Consider the following 26,293-nt stretch of genomic DNA (forward strand, 5'->3'; position numbering starts at 1 on the left):
TTTCTATGTTGTATTCTGCAACTTTCCTGAATTTATTAGTTCTAATACTTTTTGGTGGAGTGTTTAGGGTTTTCTACATATACGATCATATCAACTGCAAACAGATAATTTTACTTCTTCCTTTCTGATCTGGGTCCTTCTTACTGCTTTTTCTTACCTAACTGGGCTGGCCAGGACTTCCAGTATTAGATTGAATAGAAGGGGTGAGAGTAAGCATCTTGTCTTATTTCCAACCTTAGAGAAAAGTTTTCAGTTCCTCATCATTGAGTATGATATTAGTTGACAATATATGACCTTTATTATGTTTAAGTTACATTCCTTCTATACCAAGTTTGTTGAGTTTTTAGCACAAAAGAGTTTTGAATTTTGTCAAATGCTTTTTCTGCATCTATTGAGATAATCTTACTTATTATCCTTCATTCAATCAATGTAGTGTATCACCTTAACTAATTTGCATGTGTTGAATCATTTTTGCATCCCAGAGATAAACCCCACTTGATCCTGGGGTATGACTCTTTCAGTGTGCTGTTGAATTTGGTTTGCTAGCATTTGGTTTAGGATTTTTGCATCTGTTTTCATCAGAGATGGTGACCTATAGTTTTCTTTCTTTGTAGTGTCTTTGACTCTGGCATCAGGGTAATGCTCATGTCATGAAATGAGTTTGGAAGTATTCTCTCCTCTTCAATGTTTGGGAAAAGTTTGATAAGGATTGGCATTCATTCTTTTTAAAATGTTGGGTAGTATTCACCAGTGAAGGTATCTGGTCCTGGACTTCTCTTTGTTGTAAGATGATTCTCTTTATTCATTATTGGTCTGTTCAGACTTTCTATTTCTCTATAATTCAGTCTTGGTAGGTTGTATGTTTCTAGGAATTTATCCATTTCCTCTAGATTATTCAGTTTGTTGGCATATAATTGTTCATAGTGTCTCATATGCTCACTTTTATTTCTGTGGCATCAGTTTTAATGTTTTCTTTTTCACTTATGATTTTATTTATTTGTGTCTCCTTTCTTTTTTTTCTTAGTAATCCAGCTAAAGGTTTATCGAGTTTATCTGTTCAAAAGTCCAACTCTTAATTTTAATGAATTTTCCTGTCCTCTATTTTGTTTATTTCTGCCCTAATCCTTATTATTTCCTTCCTTCTGCAGACTCTAAGTTTTTGTTTATTTGTTTTCTAAGGTCCTTGAAGTGTAAACGCTCAGTTGTTTAGTGGAGATCTTTCTTGCCAGCACTATAGATCATGGACCTAACTGACATAGACAGAACATTTCATCTAGCAGATGCAGCAGAATACACATTTCTCTCAAGTGCCCAAGGAGCCCCTGAGGATATATCACGTCAGGTCACAAAACCACTAACAAATTTAAGAATATTGAAATCATACCAAGCATCTTTTCCTACCACAATAAAGCTAGAAATCAGTAACAGAAGGAAAACTGGACAGCTCACAAACACATGGAAGTTTAAAACCACACTCCTGAACAACCAATGGGTCAAAGAAGAAATCAAAGAGGAAATCAAAAATTATCTTGAGACAAATGAAAAATGAAAACACAGCATACCAACACTTGGCGAGGCAGCAAAAGCAACACTTAGAGGGAATTTATAGTGATAAAGCCTATGTTCATTTCTCATCTTAAACACACATAGCCCTGATTGCTTGGGCTGCACAGGTACTCATCCTACCACCACCTAAAGACAGAGCCCAGTTTTGAGCTGGGAAATAAACCCCTTTGAAGGTAGATTGTGTGAAACTGAATACAGTAGGTGATGGCATGCATGCCAGTAGGATGAGCCACATGGTTTGATTCATGGAAAACGGAGGAAACGGAAGTGACACCCAGGAGCGAGCATTCCAAGGCAGACCTGTGCTCGCCTGACATGAGAGAAGGCGCACTACTGACTTTTCTGTTTCCTCCACAATCAGATTTGCTTCCCCTTACTGCGGTCTCCCATCTCTTATTCCCTGAAAGCACTAGCTGCAAAAGGTAGCCAGCAGTTGTTTGGATTTTTAAGATATCACAAAGTTGACAGACGGGGCCAGCGTCACTGCCCACCACTGACTCACGATGTTCACTTGCGATGCCCTGAAATCCCGTTACTCACCGAGGTTGTACCACATGTCCCTGATCTCGAAGCCAATCTGTCTCCGCATATCTCCGTACCTGAAAACCAGTGACAGAAAAAGCACTGAGTCACTCCATGGAGCATTTGAACGTCAGACTTGGATTATTTTTATTTAGTTTTAGTTTTGGCGGCACCATGTGGCATGAAGGATCTTAGGTCCCTGATCAGGTTTTTGAACCTGCAACCCCTGCCCTGGAAGCATAGAGTCCTAACCTATTGGACCACCAGGAAGTCCAGACTTGGATTATTTTTACGTGCAACGAAAGTCCCCCATCCCTGAGGCCGATAAAGAGGGTGTTGAAGCATCAACTTCTTCTGCCCCTGAAAGGAACTGCAGGAGGAGGAATTCAGCCGAAAACCTCGCTTTCCCATCACCACGGATTACATAAGGTCCTCTCCTCTCTGGAAACATGGGGGAGACGGTGCAGAGAAATTACTCTCCTTTCTTCAATCTCTCAAGGCAGGAGAAAGAGAACCTGGTCCCTGGGCCTGAAGGGGAGTTTGCTTTGCATGCATATCATTAGCATCTAGGCACCAGACACCAGATGACATTGCACAGCCCGGCACACAATAAACAGGTTATTTTAAATTAACCTCACATGTTAACTTAAGCCCTGGAGTCTTAGGCAATCAGACCCGGGAAGGCCTCTTCCGTGGAGCTCCCAGTTCCCATCCTTCTTCATCATTTTCAATGTAAGGAAGGACTTAACACCAAGAGATGTCAACAAACATTCCTCCCCGCCTCCGCCTGTTTTTGTTTACCCCGGGAAAATAAATGCTAATTTTCTTCCCAGTGGGTCAGCAGAGGGGGTGTGTGTTTCATGAGTAAACAGAATTTGATGCTTCAGAAGATAAACCTTTATTAGTTTGTGAGCAATTTAACGTTTCCCTTTATTGCCTAAGGAAAAGGCTGATTATATTAAAAATAATAATTTGCAAAATTATCCCACAGTGTTGCAGCGTCGCAGCTGTGGATCGGCGCCTGCCCCGTGCATCCCCGTGTCAGCTGACGTGGGAAGAAAAGCTCTGATAACGGATGACCGAGTTGTGACTCCAGAGGCAGAGATCGGGCTGGTACCTCAACAGCCCCAGCTGATGCCACCTCTTTCATCAGAGTCCCGTGTGCCCCAAGCACCTGTCTGCCACTTCCAGCAGGAAAGGACTATAGACCCTGTGATCATCACAACCAAGAAACATGAACACAGTCGGCAGCTTGCCTTGGAGAAGTCAACCCTGGGAACATCCCAGTCGGACAGGTTCCAGGAGGCTGCACACATGGAGAAACCGATCAGAGAGGGCAGAGTTACCACCCTTCCTCCGAGGACAAGCCGGTCCTCCGAGGTGAATGCAGCACTGCCCAGCGACTGGGGCAGGTAAATTTGGTGAGAGAGAGCGGCTCTCTGCCTGGGTCTGCACCCACCACCAAGATACAGTGAGCAGGGACCCGGCCACCCTTCGGTATCTAGTTGGCACCCCAAAATACCGCAGGAGCACACGATCTGAGCACCAGTAAAGTGTGCTTCCTTTTGAGGCTCAGAGAGCTGTCTTTCATCCCCATTTTGCTCCCCTAGGAATGACAGAGGGGTCCCAGCAGCCCAGGCCAGGTGAGGAGGCGGTTGGCTGCGTGATGACTGGGAAGGCCATCCTCCCAGCATTTGCCAGGAGAGGAGGATCGGGGAGGGAAAATCGAGCTCCATCCAGTGCAGATGCTTCCTCCCCAGGCCGAGGGGATGCTCGCTGTCCAGGGGGATGAGCTGCCTCTCGGCAGAGCGCATGTCTGGGGTAGCGGGGAGCACAGCATCGCAGGGAGGACCCCAAGAATGCCAGCACTCCAGCCCCTGCCTCCAGGTGTTCAGACTGCAGCACAGCGAAGTGGGAAGCCAGAGGCCCAGAGGAGGCGACAGCCGGTCCCGGGGCGGGCGCTGTCAGTTACTAACACAGGCTCTGAAGACCCTTGCAACTGCCAAGCCATTCCTTCCCAGTCTGGAACTGTAGCTCTTGGAAAACACGAGTGGTGAAAGCCAGGCTGATCTCCATCAGTGTCCGAGCCTCCCTGGCCCTGACCGAACTCCCTCTCTCAGGTCGTACACTGATTCAAATTAAACCCCGAGGTTCAGAAAGGTAACCCAGCTGTAGCGATGTCACCATTTCGGTCTGGATCACCAGGAGGGACCCGATGGATGTCTCTAGCCCTCATCCAGTGATGGAGTTGATGCAGGGACCACCGGAGAGGGGAGCCGGCCCCGGCCCCTGCTTCTCCACACAGCATCCCTGCTCCCAGTGCTGGCTGAGTGCTGGCGGGGGCGGGGGGGTGGGCTCAAGGATGCTTGCGTTACACTGATCAGTTCCGCTTCACCATCTTCTCTGTGGAAAGGAGGCGTCTTCACAAGTATTTGAGAACAGGGAGGATGAGCAAAGATCTGAGCATATATCCCTCATGGGAGTTAGGCCTCCTGGATAAGGATGCTAAAAATGCCGTTTTAATAGTCAAGTAAGACACAGGAGTGCGAGGCTGGTACAGGAGGCGTAAAGAGCTCGAAGGTGAAGGACAGGACCGCATCTCCCTGGCAGCAAGATTGATCTTTTCTCCAACTTTAATAAAGCAGGAGGCTTTGACGAATCCATACACATCTCAGCCTAATCCACAAATGGAGTCACAGCTGTTACCAGAACTTAGGAGGGATTCCTGAACCACTCGGATATCGTCTCCCAAGGAGGAGAGACAGCTACAATGTAGGGGACCTGGGATCCAGAGCTGGCGGCCTTCGGCTTCATAAGAGTCCATCCTGAAGACTGATGGTTGAGGGAACAGAGCTAGTCCTCGGGGCGGGGGAGCAAGATGACTTGGCCAAGGTCACAGGGCAAGAGGAGAAGAGACTGCAGGTCTGCAGACTCCCACAGATCCCTGTCCCTGCCCCCGGCCCACACCTTGAGGACCAGAGAGGCAGGCATCCACCAGTCACAGCACCGCACCGTCCCATCCCTCAAGGAGCGTGTGTTTCGTCTAATTCTTGCGGTAAGCCCACCAGGTGAGGAGAGAGAGGTCCCCACAGCCACCTTCCCACTGAGGAAGCAGAGATTCCGGCTGGTGAAATGACACGCCCGTCTCTGCAGAGCTGGGGTCAGCAGGCACTCCGACCACACCCAGACGCCCTGTGCCCACCCACATGGTGCATCGGCACCTCGAAAAGGCCAGTCCGAGGGGCCCCCCAGGAGGCATCCTTTAGATGTGAGCCTGGGTAGATCTCAGATCCCACGTCCAGGCCTATAGCTCTGACCCAAAATAGCATGACTCTGGTCTCCATGGCCTCGTCTCAGTACCTGCTATCCTGAATCTTCACCCAAAGAAGCAGAAACAGCATGTCCACCAGAGACAGTCCAAGCTGAGAGGTCAGCAAACCGAGCCCCAGTCTGAGCACACTGGGAAAGTCACCTGACCACTCTGACCTGCGGTCTCTTCATCTACGATATCGGGGTATTGATGGCACGACGCATGTCTCCCAGGCTTTGGGGAGAATGAGATGTTGCCCTTGTTTGTCTGAGCAAACAATGAAGTCAGGCTGGTCCTTCCTTTAGAAGCTTAGACTGGGCCTCCTCACAGCATCCTCCCCATGGTTTCCAAGGTCATTGACATTAATGTGTTCAGCAAGCATCACTCATTGCTTCATGATTTACTGAATATGTCCTGGAGGCCAGCACAGAGCTAATATGGGAACAGTACTATAATGTGGAGAAGAGACACAATCCACAGATGTGTGGGACCTAGTAGCATGGTAGCAGAGATGGACATTAAACAGTCGCCCAAGACATGCACGTATGTGTATGTAGTTTTTCTCGAAGGGCCATGATCATGGTTTGTTAGGAAAAAGAGGAGTGGGTCCAGGTTGGCTGTGGGGGAAGCTCGCTCTGAGAGTAACGTCAACTCCAAGATTTGAGAAAGGAAAGCTGTAATTCAGACAGAGGTGGGACGCGACCAGCAGGTGCAAAGGCCCTGTGGCGGGTGGCGGGGGGCAGGTGGGTATATGGACCACAGAAGGCAGGGAGGCTGGAGGACAGGGAGCTTGCCTTACTCCTTCCCCTTAAGAGGAGGGCTGTGCTGTGAACCAAGGCTTCAGAGGCAGATCGATACATTTCAAAAATTTTCTTGAAATTAGAAATATACTAAGCAGCACACACATAAATATATGTGCACAAAAGTTTCATGAAATAACGCTTAACTTTACTACTCTAATGCTTTCTTATACTCTATTTCAGTGGGGGAAAAAAAAAAGAAAAGAAAGAGGTATGTTGGTCTTGGCTGGTGTGGGTTGAATTGTGTCCTCCATAAAAATCTGTTAAGACCCTAACCTCTGCTGTCTGTGAATGAGAGTGTGTCTGGAAGAGCGTCTTTGCAGAAGTAATCCTGTTAGCATGAGGTCATGCAGGACAGGGCAGGCCTTAAATCCAACGACTGGCACCCTTATCAGGAAAAGGAGACCTTTAAGGCCACAGACACAGGAAGGAAGGCCGTGTGAAGACGAAGGCACAGCCGAGGGGCACGAAGGATGCGGTTAGGAGCCCCAACCACGGCGAAGGACGGGGCCACCCCCAGAAGGGAGGAGAGAGGCAGGGACGAAGCGCTCGCTCCCTTTGAGCTTCCAGGAGGAACCAACTCTGTTGATGCCTTGATTTCAACCTCTGGTCTCTGCAACTGGAAGACAATACATTGCTGTTGCTTCAAGCCGCTTAGTTTGTGTTCATGGTTACGTTATGGCAGATGGCTCTAAAAAAAATTAATACAACAGCCCGTTAAGTTGCTAGCCTGGTCCAACAAAGGGCTGAGATGCACAAGGGCTGATACTGAAAAATGCTGTCTTAAGGGGAGACAACAGAATCATCAAGACTTGAGGAGCTCCATCACTGAATGGCTGGATGGAGGAGTCTGACAACAGCGCAGAGAGGCTAAGATGGGAGAAGGAAAACCTATGACGGGGTTCTGGGAGCTCAGACAGGAGCTGGCTGGCAGCCAGAGTCAGGAGCGGGTGGAGGATGGGGAGAGACGGGAGGCATGGAGGGAGCTTGGGGGAGATGATGGGTGGGTTAAGACATTTTTGTTTTTATGGGAAAGACTGGTAACTTCTGGGGAGGTAGGAGGAGGAGGGACCCCAGACTGATGGGAATAAGCCTTACTAGACACAGGGTCAGATGTGTCCTCCACTGCATAAAGTTTTATCATGGTCAATAAAATCCCACATCACTAGAAGAAGATATGGTATATATTTACAATGGAATATTACTCTGCCATAAAAATAATGGAACGATGCCATTTGCAGCAGTTTGGATGGATCTAGAGATGGTCATACTAAGTGAGGGAAGTCGGGCAGAGGAAGACAAGTATCATAGGATATTGCTTACATGTGGAATCTAAAATGTAATACAAATGAAATTATTTACAAAATAGGAAGAGACACAGAAAATAAACTTGGGGCTACCAAAGGGGAAAAGGACAGGGTAGGGGCATAAATGAGGAGTATGGGGTTAACAGATGCATAGTGCTTTGTATAAAATAGATAAACAACACTGATTCACTATACAGTACAGCAAAATATATTCAATATCTTACAATAACCTATAATGGAAAGAAAAATCTGAAAAAAAAATTAGCTGAGCCACTTTGCTATATCAGTTCAGTTCAGTCGCTCAGTCATGTCTGACTCTTTGAGAACCCATGGACCACAGCACACCAGGCCTTCCTGTCCATCACCAACTCCCAGAGCTTGCTCAAACTCATGTTCATTGAGTTGGTGATGCCATCCAACCATCTCATCCTCTGTTGTCCCCTTTTCCTCCTACCTTCAGTCTTTCCCAGCATGAGGGTCTTTTCCAATGAGTTAGTTCTTCGCATGAGGTGGCCAAAGTATTGGAGTTTCAGCTTCAGAATCAATCCTTCCAATGAATATTCAGGACTGATTTTCTTTAAGATGGACTGGTTGGATCTCCTTGCAGTCCAAGGGACTCTCAAGAGTCTTCTCCAACACCACAGTTCAAAAGCATCAATTCTTCGGTGCTCAGCTTTCTTTATAGTCCAACTCTCTCATCCATACATGACCAGTGGAAAAACCATAGCTTTGACTAGATGGACCTTTGTTGGCAAAGTAATGTCTCTGCTTTTTAATATGCTGTCTAGGTTTGCCATAGCTTTTCTTCCAAGGAGCAAGCATCTTTTAATTTCATAGCTGCAGGCACCATCTGCAGTGATTTGGGAGCCCCCAAAAATAAAATCTCTCACTTTTTCCATTGTTTCCCCATCTATTTGCCATGAAATGATCAGATGTTATAATCTTACTTCTCTGAATGTTGAACTTTAAACCAACTTTTTCACTCTCCTCTTTCACTTTCATCAAGAGGCTCTTTAGTTCTTCTTCGCTTTCTGCTATAAGGTTAGTGTCATCTGCATAACTGAGGTTATTGATATTTCTCCCAAGAATCTTGATTCCAGCTTGTGATTCATCCAGCTTGGCATTTCACATGATGTACTTTGCATATAAGTTAAATAAGCAGGGTGACAATATACATGCTTGGTGTATTCTTTTCCCGATTTGGAACCAGTCTGTTGTCCCATGTCCAGTTCTAACTGTTGCTTCCTGACCTGCATACAGATTTCTCAGGAGGCAGGTCAGGGGATCTTGTATTCCCATCTCTTTTAAGAATTTTCCAGTTTGTTGTGATCCACACAGTCAAAGGCTTTGGTGTAGTCAATGAAGCAGAAATAGATGTTTTTTGGAACTCTCTTGCTTTTTCAATGATTCAACAGATGTTGGCAATTTGATCTCTAGTTCCCCTGCCTTTTCTAAATTCAGCTTGAACATCTGGAAGTTCATGGTTCATGTACTGTTGAAGCCTGGCTTGGAGAATTTTGCACATTATTTTGCTAGCATCAGAGATGAGTGTAATTGTGCCATAGTTTGAACAATCTGTGGCATTGCCCTTCTTTGGGACTGTAATGAAAACAGACCTTTCCATTCCTGTGGCCACTGCTGAGTTTTCCAAATTTGCTGGCATATTGAGTGCAGCACTTTCACAGCATCATCTTTTAGGATTTGAAATAGCTCAGCTGGAATTCCATCACCTCCACTAGGTTTGTTCATAGTGATGCTGCCTGAGGCCCATTTGACTTCACATTCCAGGATGTCTGGCTCTAGGTGAGTGATTACACCATCATGGTTATCTGGGTCATGAAGATCTTTTTTGTATAGTTCTTCTGTGTATTCTTGCCACCTCTTCTTAATCTCTTCTGCTTCTGTTAAGTCCAAACCATATCTGTCCTTTGTTTTGCCCATTTTTGCATGAAATGTTCCCTTGGTATCTCTAATTTTCTTGAAGAGATCTCTAGTCTTTCCCATTCTATTGTTCTCCTCTATTTCTTTGCATTGATCACTGAGGAGGCTTTCTTATCTCTCCTCCCTATTCTTTGAAACTCTGCATTCAAATGGGTATATCTTTCCTTTTCTCCTTTGCCTTTAGTTTCTCTTCTTTTCTCAGCTATTTGTAAGGCCTCTCAAACAAACATTTTGCCTTTTTGCATTTCTTTTTCTTGGGGATGGTCTTGATCACTGCCTCTTGTACAATGTCATGAACCTCTGTCCATAGTTCTTCAGGCACTCGGTCTATCCAATCTAATCCCTTGAATCTATTTGTCACTTCTACTGTATAATCATAAGGAATTTGATTTAGGTCATACCTGAATGGTCTAGTGGTTTTCCCTACTGTCTTCAATTTAAGTCTTAATTTGGAAATAAGGAGTTCATGATCTGGGCCACAGTCAGCTCCCAGCCTTGTTTTTGCTGACTGTATAGAGCTTCTCCATCTTTCACTTAGAACATTCATCTTCTCCTGTGAGAACTCCAAAATTACAACTCGCTGCTGAATAAGGGTCTACAGCAGAATGTTGGATTCCACCAAGAAAAGATATCCCACATCCAAGGGCAAAGGAGAAGTCCCAGCAAGCCTTTGCAATACGCCAGAAACTATTGTAAATCAACTATACCTCAAATAAAAGGAATGTAGTATCACTAATGTACGCAAGCCAAAAGCAGTTCACGTAACAAAAGGACCTTGGCACAGGTTACAGCTTGTTGAGTCTATCTCCTCTGGTTCCCTTCTAATTCTTATTATATAGTGAATTTATTTGCAATAATTTGAGCCTCTTGGGGGAAAAAAATAGCACAAACACAAATTAAACATCATATTTTCTTTTATAATTTGGAACACTCTACCACAGGTTCCGGAGAAGGCAATGGCACCCCACTCCAGTATTCTTGCCTGGAAAATCCCATGGATGGAGGAGCCTGGTGGGCTGCAGTCCATGAGGTCGCTATGAGTCGGACACGACTGAGCGACTTCACTTTCACTTTTCACTTTCATGCATTGGAGAAGGAAATGGCAGCCCACTCCAGTGTTCTTGCCTGGAGAATCCCAGGGACTGGGGAGCCTGGTGGGCTACTGTCTATGGGGTCGCACAGAGTCGGACACAACTGAAGTGACTTAGCAGCAGCAGCCACCACAGCTTCTGATTAGGTCATATGCAAAGCAAGGCTTGACACCGTGTAATTCTTCCTTTTGGTTTCCCGAAAAAGTAGTGTGTACAGCAGTGTGTATAACCTTAACTCCTCACTAATGTTTTAGAACCCAGTGTTTGGAAAGATGATGATTTTTTTTTTTTAATATGGTATTTGGTCCAGTAGTGAAACCTGTCCTCTAAGAACAGGCAGATGTCTGAGGATAGACTTCTACAGTTAAAACAAAACGAACCAAAAAAGAATGAGAAACACTCTGGGACCAAGTGAGGAAGAGGGTAACGGGAATAACACACATTAGTCAGATGAGTTCACATGCACCAACCTGGGGTTGCCCATCAAGCATTACCCTCTCAGTGGACAGTTTTAAATGAGCATTTTATGCTTAGATCTGCTGGAGGCCCATTCATGAACCCCTTCCTCTCTCAGAAAGAAGGCTGGTTCTGAACACAGAAGCCTATTTGCAGTCACAGCACCCCATGGTCCACACCAGGATACATGATGTCTCACAGACTAAAATGTCCACACTGGCTGCTAATTCTAAGCCGGCTCTTTCACATTGGACTCAAAATATCCTGACCCCCTGAATGTATAAAGTGCATAGGAGGATGGAGGTGGGGGAATTAATGATGGTCAGGTTTAGCATTCTGTCGACTTCTCTGTCCTTTGTTAGGAGTCACTAGCGCCAAGGATGTCTGAAGGTGAGTCAGTTAAGTGTTCTTATTATGGACTTTGATTCCTAAGGGTTATTTATTTCGTGGTTCATTGCCAAATCTTGTACTCAGTTTGGGTTGGACATAATCAGCGCTCCGCATGGTATGGCCCGTTCTTTTACGTTACTCCCGTGCGCTTCGGGGAACGCCTCTGGAATAAATAACCTAATTATCTCCCTAACCTAGGTCATCAGGAGGACACGCAGCTTAACAGGAGGGAACGGACGGGCAGATCTTCTGATCCTGGCATTTTCCGTTGTTCTGGGCCACAGTGCTGTCGATCAGGAAGATGAGAGAAGCTGAGGGGCCTGCAGAGAGGAAGAGCAGCCGGGGGCATGTGGGTTCCACAGTGAAGCCCTTGGCTGGATTCATAAACCTGGCAGCAGCAGACGGGCTGATGGGGAGATAGTCAGAGGCGATGAAACGGGTGGACACAACTCCACTTTCAGACCCCCTGGCCTGCTCTTCTAGAGAAAAGTGGCCACCTGCATTACAATGTCCGCTGTGCTGGGCATCAGCACCCAGTCACTCGCCCAGACCACGGGGGTTAATCCCTGTGACACTTGGTCCCCCGTGCCCTGCTCCAAGTCCCAAGTGCTCCAGGCCCGGACACTCCCTCCTGCTGCAACAACGCAGAGCATCTCTGCTTGGAAAGGGGGCCACACCCCTGAGGACCCCATGGCCCCTGTTGGGACTGGCCCCTGTTCGCTGGCACGATGCTTTCTGGTGAACAACTCAGCCACCTTCACCACTGAGGCTGAGCACCACCACAGGCCAACTCCAGGTTCTACTTCAATCACGCATTTAAAAAAAAAAACAAAAAACCTTTTTATCTTCTATTGGAGCATAGTCACTTACCAATGTGGAAGCTCTCCTAATATTTCTTAGGCAGGTTTTGCTGTTTAGAAATTAAAATCTTGCATGGATGGTAAAGTGTAAGGTGCAGCAAGAGGCAGGGAAAATGCAACACACACAGATGAACCTGCCTCGCATCTAGCCTTGTAGGCCAAGAGCGCTCATCACAGACGCTGGAAATGTGGTCTCCTCGGGGGCCCACCACGGCTACACACCGCGCTGGCAGCCCCGGAAGGGGACCCCTCAGGCTGCACCCGAGCTGAGACACTGCTGCAAAGACACCTTTGGAATGCTGGGGCCTTTTTCCCTCGGGGGATCCACGAGACTATGTCAAAGGGGAAATCCGGCATTTCTCCTCTGATGGTTGTGAGACAGAGAATTCTAAAAGCCTGATCAGAGGCCCTGCCGGCTCAGGGAGGGCAGACAGCAGCTGGCTGTGTTTAATTTTCCATGGCTCTGAAGCTCAGAAGGTACAGCATGATGGGGAAGCAAACGTCTCCTTCGGCGGCCAAAGCCCACTTCCTGGCGTTGCTTTAGCTTGAACGTTAAGGCTCTTGCAGGAGCAAGGAAGGGGTCCAGGAAGAGAGGGGCTGCACCCTGAGCTGGAGAATGCTCAGGATCAAACTATTTTATTCTGCAAAATGTGAAGGAGACGTCAGCTCTTTTCAGGCAGATTTCCGGTTTAAACATAGGTTTTATCCACAGGCATCTCTAAGGGAAGGCTGTGCGGGGAGCTTGGTAAAGACTGGGCCCCACTGTTGCCTGGAGCTCTGTGGATTCCAACCTCACCTCCAAGAGGGAGACACACGCTCCCAGGCACAGAAGGATCACGAAATGATGAACAGGGATGGCTGACTCAGCACCGTGATGTGCTGTTGAAACACTGATGTACCGATGAACAGATCCCCCATGAGGGTTCACTGTCTTCCCTCTGAGCACCCATAGAACTGAGAAGATGGTGAAACTGAGGCAGAAAGAAGATAAAGGTCCTCAGAGTGCCCAAGGGTTGCAAAGAACCCCACGCAAGGGTTCTTTTTCTGACCCTGGACCAGGAGATATTCAGGACACAGTGCTGAAAGAGCCAGGTAGGAATCTTGTCTTTCCTGGGGCTCCTGAGAGGCTCTTAGGATAATAAAAGGGCGAGTTAAGCCCTTCAGATATCCTGCTTGGAAGAGGCCCAGGGTCATCTCTGGCAAAGAAGGAACCCCAGACCACTCAGCACTGCATGATGGGCTATCCCACAATGCTGACGTGCAATAGCTTCCATCAGAAGCTTCCTGGTTTGAAGCAACATTGGAGAATCGAGCCACACAGCAAACCACACGTGGCGTGGCATCCTCACAGCACACAGCAAAAGCAGTTACGTCCCCAAACTCCCATCCTGTGTGGCCCTAACAGTCTTGAACAGCAGGGACCGGCAACCCACCAGAAGGAATCCGGCAATTTTCAATCCGGACTCCAGGGTTAGAAAAGCCAACCCAATTCATGATCTGAAACCACCCTCTCATTACACCATGACTACATCTCAGTTGGTACCAAGTTGGCTTAGAGGCCATGAGAAGACAATGCAAATAGACTTGCAGGCTCCTGCCCATGAATCCGGGGCTGCGTGGACTTACTTGTTAAGGATTTTCGCTCTCTTAGCACTTGAAAAATTCTCCAGCTGCAGGGACTCTTGAGTGAGGAAAGCGACGGCCAGGTGAAAATAGTTGTTCCATAGCTGAAAACCAAAAAGGGGAGATGCTAAGGTGTCGAACTGACTCATACAGGATCTCAAAAACGCTCCGAGACATTTAGTGTTTGCCCAGCGCAAGCCTGTGAGATGTTTACAAGCTGTGTCCTCCATGGGCACACGGCTGACCAGCCACCCACATTGTGGTTCAGGGCTGACTGTGGACTCAAGTCCCACCAGCTCGGCCACTTACTGAGGCAAAGAGCCCAATCTCTCTGTGCCTTGGTTTCCACAGATAAAGCGGGAACGGCAACAGTCCCTATCTGACAGGGCTGCTGGAGGATCAAAGGAGTAAAGATACCTAGGGCGCCCCTAGCGGTCCTGAACCGGTGGTGATGATCATGTAACACGTGTTAGCTCTTATTAACATATTACCGACCGGGGGACTTTTGCAGAAACTAATGCCTGTGGCTATAATACATCTCAGGTCAATCACGTATTAATATTGTATTATGGAGCCCCTTACCTAACAGTATGTAGGTTTCCATAATTTATCATTTTCATGATACTGAAAATATAAATAAACACTAGACGATTGAGAACAATGTAAAAAGACCCAGTAGTTCATATTTCAAGGACAGTTGTTGTTCAGTCGCTAATTTACAAACAGAGGTGAAAGTCAAATTGTTAGTCACTCAGTCGTGTCCGATTCTTTGAAACCCCATGGACTGTAGCCCGCTAGGCTCCTCTGTCCATGGGATTCTCCAGGCAAGAATACTGGAGTGGGTTGCCATTTCCTTCTCCAGGGGAATCTTCCCGACCCAGGAATCAAACCTGGGTCTCCTGCATTGTAGGCAGACTCTTTACCATCTAAGCCACCAGGGAATCATAAACAAAGGCAATAATTATTGCATCAAATGAGATGATTACAAAGAGTTACATAAAAATAAGGTGTTAACAATAGCTGACATCTTCAGTTACCAGAGAAATAAGTGGAAAGTTTTAAGCATGGATGCAGCTAAAGGCTTCATGTATCTGCTACTCTTCAGAAGTGGCATTTCTTCAGGACTAGAGCATCTCACTTGGTTGCCAGGGAACCAGGTAAGTGCTGGTCCCCTTAGCTCACAGGTGAGGTTCAGAGACTTGCCCCAAAACACAAACACAGAACAGAAAAAGGTGAAGCAGAACAAGGGTCTCCAGTGGCCCACCCCAGACCTCACAAGCCACAGTCTTTCCTGCCTACCAAGGAACTTTCTCTTTTATTTAGGCCCTTTTATTGGGTTGCCAAAAGGTTTAGTGAAGTTTTTCCATAAGGTGTCACGGAAGAAACCTGAACAAACTTTTTGGCCAATGCAATACAATAAACAAGGTGGCTCAAATCAGTAAAGTACAAGCTTCATCTTTTGTTTTCAGAACGAACACCTGCCCTGACGCCCACCCATCCCCTTTCAATGCCCTTCTCTCACAGCTCTAGCAGGGGTCTCTGGCCATGTTGGGGTCAGGGTCACCATAAGAGCAGGGCCCAGAACGTATTTTAATGCATACCTGCTGCTCATAGAAACAGCATCAACAGAAATACGAATGCGTCTTTTTAAATGCCAGCTTCACTAACTCTCTCTTCCTTCCCTTCATTCACATGTGGCCAGGAAGACAGCTGAGCTACAGGTAACCTAAAACCCCTCCCTAGGAGATGTTCAGGGGAACAGTGTAGTTGAACACCCTGAAGAAGGAGGTTCCCTTGTGGACCGCGTGCCTGGAGACTCAGCATGTCCACCGGTAAAGCCAGACTGGAACCCACAGGAGACTTTTGTACCCTGAGGAACTAACAGGCTGACTGCTGTTCACCTCAAAAACTCCCCTGGCCACTGAAGAGCCGGAGCAGGACTGGGGGGCCCCAGGAGCTGGGAGCATCTGGCCTGGGGGAGGTGGGGTGAGGGCCTCTGTGATGTCTCTCTCCCAGGGTGCAGCCTGCGTCTATGCACGGGGAACGTGAGGCGGCCCAAGTGTGGGGCGGTCCGCACAGCCAGGCCCGTGCTCTGCAGATGCGTGGGGGATAGGACGGCCTGGAAAGAGTGAGGAGCTGCTCCAGCCTGGAGCAGACTACAGTCACACGGAAACTTAACACGGGGGGAGGGCGGGTATGTAGGATGAGCAGGGGGCTTTCAGGCCAATGGAACCGGATGCACCTCATTATACATGTGTCCAAACCCACAGGAATGGACACCACATCTCCAGGGAACCCTAATGCAAAGTAAGCACTCAGGGACTATGATGGGTAAGCGTGGGTCCAGCAGTTGCATCAAATGTACCATCTGGTGGGGGATGTTGAGGGTGCTGGAGGCAGGGCGTCTCAGGGAAATCTCTGTACCTTCCCCTTAATTTTGCTGTGAACTTAAAACTACCCATTAATAAAATACAAAAATTTTAAAAATCACATAAAACCACAAACATTAAAAAAAACCTGTAAGGCTTTCCCTGGCAGTCCAGTGGTTAAGAATCTGGGCTTCCACTGCAGGGGGCATGGGTTTGATCCCTGGTGGGGGAAGTAAGATTTCACATGTCGTGCAGTGCAGCCAAAAAAACAAAACAACAAAAAACCAACCAAACAAACTAACAAACAAAGAACGCCTGTGAGCTATGCATGATTTGAGCTGTGACAACTAACAGCATTCACGATGCTGACCTGAGAAGCAACAAGTTCCGTGACTGGGTCAACAGGACTTGAACGTGGTCTGGGGGCTGGTGATCACCGATAATGGTGTGAGCGTCTTGAGTGTGGTGGTCTTACTCTAGTTACGTAGGGGAAGGCCCCGGTTTGCATGAAATATACACTACAGACTGGGGGAGGTGACAGGGCGTCAAGCTGGCAGCTCACTAGGAGAATGTTGAGAATAAGAACTCTTGGCGCTGTAATTGCTGGAAATGAGAAGCAGCCTGGGGAGGGGCAGAGGGACACAGAGGGCGGAGCAGCAGCCCAGAGGGAGGGGTAGTTTAAAGGAGAAGGAAGTGTCTGGGAGCACCAGGGCCTCAAAACATGGAAACGCGCCTTGTGGGAGGAGCACACGCGGAAGCCAGTCTGGGCCATGCAGCACCCAGGCCTCCCCCTGGGTATGGGAGGATGAGAACCTCCTAGAGTGGAACAATCAAACCGCGCCTTTCAAGGGATAAGGGCCAAAAGAGCTCATCGCAGCCAAGGCGTTGGGCATGAGGGGAGCGTCCAGGGGACCAAATGCATGAAAACAGCACACAGGGGCAGCAGTAACCTGTAAGACAGACTCTCGGCAGCCACCCCTGAGATAGATACACAGCCATCTTTGTGCTTGGCTCAGCACTTGATGGGCAAGGCCTACAAAGATACAAGGAGGAAACCTAACGAAGGACACGAGAAAAGGCATAAATATTCCTGTGTGGGATGGGAAAAAATAAATACTGCCAAGTATTCTCCCAAATGCTGTTACAGTTCTACTGCAATCTTTTACAAACTCAACAGTACCCAATTAAAATGTAAACATCAAGTTTAAAAAGCTTAACAAGGTGATTTGGAATTTCACTTGGAAGAGGAAATGCACAAAAAGTCAAAATAATTCTACAATAACATCCTAACCAGGAAGACCTGGCTCTACTAGCTGGGTATAAAACCCATAGTTAATAACACAAAAAACAGAACGGATACACACATGCATCTGTAATTGTGGGTTTTCTTGGTGGCATTTCAAATCACTGGGCAAGAATAATTTATTCCTAAAATCATGTAGGGAAAAGTAAACTTAAACTCTAGCCTCCAGCAGATGTAGATAAACAACAAGGACAGGGAACTCTATTCAATGTCTTGTAATAACATATAATGGAAAAGTGTGAAAAGGAATATATATATATAGATATATGAATATATAAACCTATATAGAGATATATAAAATTGAATCACTTTGCTGCATACCTGAAGCTAATGCAATGTTGTAAAATAATTATACTTTTATTTTTAAAAAATGATTAAGGAAAAGAAATCACAGATAGATTCAATGTTAGAAAGTTGTTTTTTTTTTTAAAGCAGAAATACAAAGCATTATCAGATACCAACTACAAACAAAACAGTTAAATTATAATCAAAGAAGGATTTGCCAAGCAAAAAATAAAACCCCAAAAGCCATTTAAAAGAACTGACAAATTTGGCTACAGAAAAATTAAATATTTCTATATGATAAACCTAAACCCATGACTAGACTACATCAAGAATTTCAACTTACAAAAAATATGACATATAGCACAATAGAAAAATGAGCAGAGAAAATGGACAGTTCATACTAGAAATCCTCACAGCCAGTGAGTACTCTCAACCCAACTAGCAATCAGAGAAATATCAACAAAAATAAGAATCAACAATTTTAAAGAAATTGGTATTGGAGAAGATTAGGACAATGATGCCTTGCAGAGAAGGCTGGTGAGACTACAAATTGCTAGAGCATTTTATGACAGTAACTGATCAGTGTCCATCAAACTTAATACATCTTACCATCCAGTCTGGCAATTATGCTTCCAGCAGCCAGCAGCGCTGCCCTGAGATGCCTGTGTCACTGTTCACGGAAGCATTGCCGGCATGGGGGAACTGGAAACAGCCTGCAGGTCATCCGTGCAGGAAGGCCTGCACCGATGTCGACGCATTTACACTGTGGAATATGACAGAACTGAAAACCACAGAGGGCATGACCCCATTCATGCTTAGAGCCAAAAGAATGCAGGTCTTGGTCCAGATATAGCTGACTCTCGGGGGGGAACTACTCAAGTCCACTCACAGGTAGACATTCTTCAGTAGCAAAGACCACAGTACTGCACAGTCTGCTGTTGGCTGAATTATACTCAGATAACCACCTTCCTCCACCCTCCTGCACTGTTCAAGGGTCACCTGTATATGCTTAAAGAAGCCTCACAGATAACACACAACAATTACTCTAAAAGTTAACCAGCAACTGGAAGGAAATCCAAAAAGAGGGGATATATGTATACATATGGCTTCCTTGGTGGCTCAGACTATAAGGAACTGGCCTGCAATGTAAGAGACCTGGGTTTGATCCCTGGGTCAGTAAGACCCCCTGGTGAAGGGAATAGCTACTCATTCCAGTATTCTTGCCTGGAGAATCCCATGGACAGATGAGTCTGGCAGGCTACAGTCCCATGGGGTCACAAAACGTTGGACACAACTGAGTGACACTTTCACTTTCTTTTCACATGTATTTATAGAGCTAACATTCACTGGAAGGGCTGATGCTGATGTTGTAGCTCCAGCACTTTAGCCAACTGATGCAAAGAGATGACTTATTGAAAAAGACCCTGATGCTGAGAAAGACTGAAAACAGGAGGAGAAGGAGACAGCAGAGGATGAGATGGCTGGATGGCAGCACCGACACAACGGACATGAGTTTGAGCGAGCTTATTCAGGAGACGGTGATGGACAGGGGAGCCTGGCATGCTGCAGCCCATGGGGTCATAAAGAGCTGGACATGACTTAGCGGCTGAACAACAACAGCATACAGCTGGGCTTCCCAGGTGGCGCTAGTAGAAAAGAACCCCCCTGCCAAAGCAGGAGACATAAGAGACATGGGTTCGATCCCTGGGTTAGGAAGATCCCTGGAGGAGGGCATGGCAACCACTCCAGTATTCTTGCCTGGAGAACCCCACGAAAAGAGGAACCTGGTGGGCTACAGTCCATGGGGCCATAAAGTGTTGGACACGACTGAGGTGCCGGCACATAGCACATGGCCGAGTCACTTCACTGAGCAGCAGAAACGTACATGACATTGCAAAGCAACTGTGCCCACGTCTAAAAAGATACTCTTTGGTATACACTAAGCAATGAATAGATATTTGTTGACATCAAAAAAAAAAGTTTCCCAGCAGAGGGAGAAGAAGGTGAAAAAATGGGAAGGTGGCTTTCCTACTTTATTCAATATGCTGATTTACATTGCGCAAATATTTCACAAGAATGTATCTGTGTATCCGGACGTGGTAACAAACCTTAAGCAGAGAAAATAAAAAAAAATTTTAAACTGAAAATCAGTAACGTTTCCAGATACATAGTACCTGATGTATTACTCCATACTTATATTCCATAATGCTGATAAAATATTTTTAATTTAATAAAATGATACAAATGAATTTACTGATGAAACAGAGGCAGACTCAAGCTTTTGAGAACGAGCTTATGGTTGCTGAGCAGAGGATGGGGGGGAGGGAGAGTTTGGGATGAGTAGGTACACACTGCTGTATTTAACATGGATAACCAACAAGGACCTACTATACAGCACAGGGAATCCTACTCAATGTCACGTGGCAGCTGGGACAGAAGGGGGCTTTGGGAGAGGATGGAACATTAATCTGTGAAGCTGAGTCCCTTTGCTATTCACCTGAAACCATCGCAGTATTGTTTGTTAACTGGCTATACCCCAGTACAAAATAAAAAGTTAAAAAAAACTAAAATAAAAAATGATATAAGAAATAAGGGCATAGGCAGCTAAGAACTTAATCTAATAACCAAGTATCACATTTAGCTCCAAGTTTTCAGAAGACGATGCGAACGGGAAAGCAGATGGGTGTCTAATTCTTGTTATCTGTTAGTTTTTGTTATCTGTTAACCCAGGTTTGAGTAGGACCACCCTCTGGGTGTACCTAAAGTGGTTCAGTTTCTTTCTCTGTGAACAGTCCTACCCAGGAAGCTAAAAACCTGTTTGTACCTGGATGCTTTGATTTGCAAACTTTAGTAAATGAAACTAAATAATAACAAAACCATGATTAGCAGAAATATATCTGAAGTTCAGTGGGAATGAGAGTCCCAAATAGCAGATGCATAGTAAGAAATCATGCCAGGCAAAAATCAATCGATCATTTAAACCATACACACACACAGACACACGCAATCCACAAGCACTGGAGAAGTAGGGCCTGGATGGGAGGGTCAGCTGACCACAGCCAAGGGCTGTTGAGGGGCTGGGACCTTTTGCCTGGTAAAGGCCACTTCAGGCAGCACAGAGCCGGCAGGGAATATATCAGGGGAAAATCGAGCTGTACGCGCAAGCTGGACTCAGCGATGCAGACCCACGGTGCCTCCCGGGCTGATTCTCATCACATTAGGATGGCCTGAGACAATCTTGGCAGCCACGCCGACTGAGACACGGCCGCCTCCCTGCTCAGAGAGTCCCTACTTGTCACTCTGATTCAAGACTTTCTCTCTCAAACAGCTCCATCTCCTTCCTCGCTAAATTGAGCAAATACCCCAAAGGCATCATTTTCAATCCTCGGGTTCCAATAGCACGTATTGTAAGTTCCATTTCCACACCTTAAATGGGAAACCGATTAAGTTCAAGGATTAGAAATATAAGATACGGGCTCAGGCCAGCAATTTGTTTTAACAGGATTTCCCAACAAAGGTCGCGTCTACCCCTTCTCTCACCTGCAGCTCAAAGTTGGCTTGATCCAGAAATTTTTTGTTCAGCATATCCGCATACTGATTAATCGCTCGCAGGAAGACTCTGAAAGATCAAGAGAAAATTACATAATTACACACTTCTGCTCTGGCACCTTTGGAGGTTTGGCATTTCAATTAGCTACAATCTGAGACTGTCTGGCAAGTGAACTCTAAGTCCTGTGAAAAGCTGAGAAGTTTTGCCAATGCAAAGCCCAGAGAATTATATGCAGATGTTCTCCAAATTAATCAAGGAAACTAGCACACGCAGAAGAGAAGAAACAGACCCGAAATAGCAGAGTCTGAAAGTAACATCTGAAAAGTATCACTAAAAAACCCTATTTTTTTTTTTTAAAAAGAAGAGGTGCAAATTAAATCTTCTTCTCCAGTCACAGTGTATTAGTGTTATATTATAAAATTGGCCTTTGATTAGCTGGCTTTTTAAAGTTAAGCATCCAAAAGTGCTGTTACACACACTCTGGCTTGGATTCATTTGGTATGTAGACCGGAAAAAAATGCAGAACAATCTGAAAAAGGTGAGAATCACGTTTCATTTGTAAAAAAAAAACCGAGGACTTAAGCCTGGGACATAGCGTCTCACGTTGCTCTGAGAGGCTGCTCAGAAGATGTAAAGTGGGAGCTAGGATGCACAGTAGTTGTGCAACAAAGATCGGGCAGTCAGAGCTGCAGAAGATTACTGTTAATTAAAGGAAACCTGATTATCCCAAGTTAGGGAATTTATTGGGTTTTCTATAGATAGGAAGATGTGAGTCTGGGATCAAGGAAATCGTTCCTTTGATCTGCACCTCAGCTCTCTGGGGCCCGCATGATGACTTGATGGGCGCAGCATTTCCTTCATTCACTGATGCGGCAGCAACCTATCTTTTTTATCAATAGCTGAAAAATCATGGAAGCTCGGAAGTATGGTTGACCTCAGTATCATGTGTCCACCAAACGCTAATTTTAGTCACTGTTTACTTGTTTAAATTAAAAAAAAAAGCTTTAGTAGATATGAGAGTCATTTGACAAGAGTTTCAGCAGGAATTTGAATTCATCCATTCACCGATGCGGTACCATTGTGAGCACGCAGAACAAAATATCACATCCTTCCATACCCTGACTTTTACTTTTCTGTGATGAAATATGCAACTCAAGGATGTCCTAAGTGACTCCAGTGCTCAGCCTTTTGCAAGCTTGTTCATTCAGTAGATTTGTCTCATTGCTCTGGAGAGTGTTTACCACAAAGCTTAGTCCAGATCCTTCTTTTTAAATGACTCTTCTCTCTCTGCACAAAGGCAGGATACAAGAGCAGCTAGCATCAGGTCACAGATAATAAACTTCATTATCCTTCTTCTATTTAGACAGCAGGAAGCAGCCACAGAGTGTAAGGGAAATCTAGGTTACTTACTAGGAACTGATGCTGACAATAGGATCTCTTTAGCTATGCATGCCTGGAGAAGGTCCCCAGCCTGGACAGTCCCAGAGCCACTAAAGGACAGTTAGCCCGGGAGGACAGGGAGAAGACAGGTCTACCCGGGGCTTTAAGGAGGTCTCCATCACCACCTCCCACAGCCACGCCCTGCCCAACACTCGCTGTTATGCAGGTTTCTCTGGCACAAGCTCCAAGAAAGAGGATGTGCAGACATCATTTCATTAAGAGACCTATCGGTGGGATTCACGACCAAACGAGTGTGACAAAGGGCCTGTACTGGAGCTTGCTATCTTCGTGGCTGAAGAAAAACATAGCCGGAGTTACTTGAATCCTCTCCTGAGGATGTTAAGACAAAACCAAGAAAGTTGGATCTGGTGTTTTAAGTGCCTACTCACAGAGGGGCATGGAGATGCTGGCTTGTCCGGGACCAGGAGCATGGCCTAGTCCATCAGCCACAGGGTGGCCGGATTTTGCCATTACAGGATGTCCAGGTAAACTGGAAAAATAGCTCTCCTGGATGAATGCTGTAATTTACTGGGGCAGGGGTGGGGGGCAAGCTGAATACAGGGTATTGAAGGATCCTGATAAACTAATCGAGGAGCAGGACAAAATCACTAGATTCAGGATTGGAAAAAAAAAAAAGTGAAACTGTTAGTTGCTCAGTCATGTCTGACTCTTTGCGACCACATGGACTACATTATATTAGCCTGCCAGTCTCCTCTATCTGTGGAATCCTCCAGGCAAGAACACTGGGGTGGGTTGCCATTCCCTTCTCCAGGGGGTCCTCCCCACCCAGGGATGGAACCCCGGCCTCTCGCATTGCAGGCAGACTTTGCCGTCGGAGCCATGAAGGAAGCCTCGTGTACACAGGTCACCTAGCGACCCTAACCAGCCCCCAGCCTTGGGCTGAGGTTGCCCGTGTCGTGTTCAGCTCCCAGAGGTACAAGTTGCCTGGTTCAACCGAAGACACTCTCCCTGGCCCAGGTGACCCCTGGCAATCGGGTTCAGATAGCATCTGTGGGTGTGCCCTGCACTGACCCCAGCAACCTGAGGACTGCCCCCCACCCCAGTGTCAGCGGAGTACAACGACATCCTGTCACGGGGGGAGGGGGGTCACACAATACAAAAACACTAGGCTTATGGCTTTGAACATTTTTTTTTTCTGCTCAACTTTTCCTTCAGCTTCAGAACTTGGCTGTTCACTGGAGTATCCCAGGGCCTTTACAAGGTTTTAGGAAGTCCCTCTCTCCAGCCCTCCATGACAATAACAAGTTCACTTAGACATGCATTATTATTACAGGGCTAATTATTGTGCCTCAAGATAGCACCCAAAGAGTTGCAATATGCTACTTCTAATTAAGCCCTGGAACAATTTCAGCTAGTTAAATAAAGATATTGCTCAAAATGACTGGGGAAGAAAAGAAAAAAGATGCCACACTGAAATAATACGAAGACTGAACAAAAACTTTTTAATGAACTGACAGCTGAAAAAGAGCGGTGCTGAGAGAGATTCTATAATTTAGATTCTCTATAAATTTTTCAAAAAGCCAGGACAAAGAAACAAATAACACGGAATATCAGGGCAAAACTAAAGGGATGATCAAACAAAAGCATCATCAAGGCTGTCAACAAAGGTGAGCCACCCAGGCTACAGGTATCAAAGCCCACATCACCTTTACAGAAGCATCATTATATCCTATGCTTAATACTTGATGGGATTAAAATCTTAGATGCCCAAGTCCACTTGAAGATAAGTCAACTAACCAGGCAAAAAGAAACATACACAGAGGCTAACTTTTAGGTAAGAATATTTCCTATCTTCTGTAATTCATGAGTTATTTCTAATACATATCAAGCTAAGGGAGATAAATACGAAAATCACATTAGAAGCTTCTGCAGAACAATCTGCTTTCAGTCAATGATTATGAAAGATACCGCAGCTAAGCCAAGCAATCGGACAGCAGGACGCCTACCAGCCTGGAGTGAAGGGCTTCAGCCTGGCTCAAGGGAACTGACAAGCAAGTCCTGTCTGTCGGGAGGGGGGTCATGAGACGGGAAGGGGTTGCAAGTGGGCTCCGCTCTGCGTCCCTGGTGACCCCGTCCACACTGGGCGCCGCTGGCATTGCATTCAAGGACAGAAAAGCCCTCCAGTCTGTTCCCGAATGGACCCGTTTATTCACCACTGGCTGCAATGCCTAATTGACATCTGGCACATCACAGATGTTCACTAGGTATTAGCCACAGGAAAAGAAGGAAATGATGAGTATGGGTGGGCGGATGGACGGATGGGTGGATGGATGGACGGATGATGAATAGATAAGCTGGCTGACCCACATCAGAGTGAAACTGTTTACTTCAGACTGGGACGCAAACATAGCCAGAACCCACGGGCTTCCAACTGAGATCACAGACCTGGTTTCAGGACCTAACGAAGCTCAGGTCCCTGATGTCTCATCACAGAAAGAATTCAGTGAGAGACAGAGTGATAGGTAAGAAGTGGATTTGTTCAGAGAGAAACACACTCCACAGACAAGAGTGTGGGCCATCGTAGAGGGGAGTGTGGTGGCCTTGAAACGTGGCATGGTTAGTTTTTATGGGTTGGGTAATTTCATAGGCTAATAAGTGGGAGGATTATTCCAACTATTTTGGGGAAGGGGTGGAAAATGTCAGGAATCGGGCCACCGCCCAGTTTTTGGATTTTTGACAGTGCCTTAGAATTGTCAAGGCGCCCCTGGGTATGTCACTCAGCTTGCTGATTGAGGAACAAGGTCCGGTTGAAGTTTAACTTGTCTGCCATCTTGGACCAATTTGATTCTAATCAATTTATGCTATGTCCTTGGGCTATGTCATTTTTTAAAAAATTGTGTGTTGCCCGCTTCCCTCCTATTTCAAGAAGGCTCAGGGAGGCCAAAATATCTGGTAGCTCCTGGCTCTCCCTGCATTCTGAGATTTTGCTCTGTGGGTTCAGCTCTTAAGAGTTTCTTGAAAACCAAAATTTGCAGTAGACATTGGCATTTAACGGCTGGATATTGTTCCCTCACGCGCCTCTCCACTTCTGGAGTGAGCTCCTGGGCGGAGGGAACCTTGCCTTGTAAAAGGTAAACATCAGGATGCCCCAAAGCATCTGAGAGGACCGCCGGCCTCTGTGTGTATTCAGATGCGTTCTGGTCTAAGGATGCATTCATTTATGACTGCACTAAGAGACGTCTCAGAGTCAGCGATGAGTCCAGGAACTCCTAGCAGGCAAACAACACACACGCACACACAGCCTGCTCTCGGGGGAGAGAGAAGCTGCCTTGTGGCAACCTGTTTTTGTTTTTTCACTCTGTCGTGCCCAACTCTTTGCGACCCTATGGACCATAGCCCACCAGGCTCCTCTGTCCATGGGATTTCTAGGCAAGAAGGGGGAATGGATGGCTGTTTCCTTTTCCTGGGGATCTTGCCGACCCAGGGATCGAAACTGCATCTCCTGGATTGGCAGGTGGA

At 46.2% G+C, this 26,293-nt stretch overlaps 1 protein-coding gene across 2 annotated transcripts in view; it reads right to left on the minus strand.

The window, feature by feature from the left end:
• The window catches only part of DOCK1 (dedicator of cytokinesis 1), a 546,616-nt gene that overhangs the window by 96,791 nt on the left and 423,532 nt on the right, over nt 1–26,293 (minus strand). For both annotated transcript variants that reach the window (XM_043475106.1, XM_043475105.1), the window contains exons 30-32: nt 21,364–21,442; nt 13,870–13,970; nt 2,107–2,165 (exon numbers count right to left, since the gene is read on the minus strand). In XM_043475106.1, coding sequence (XP_043331041.1) covers nt 2,107–2,165; nt 13,870–13,970; nt 21,364–21,442 — 239 coding nt within the window. The remainder of the gene's footprint in view (nt 1–2,106; nt 2,166–13,869; nt 13,971–21,363; nt 21,443–26,293) is intronic.

Source organism: Cervus canadensis, chromosome 8 (genome assembly GCF_019320065.1).
Source record: "Cervus canadensis isolate Bull #8, Minnesota chromosome 8, ASM1932006v1, whole genome shotgun sequence".
NCBI classification, from domain to species: Eukaryota; Metazoa; Chordata; class Mammalia; order Artiodactyla; family Cervidae; genus Cervus; species Cervus canadensis.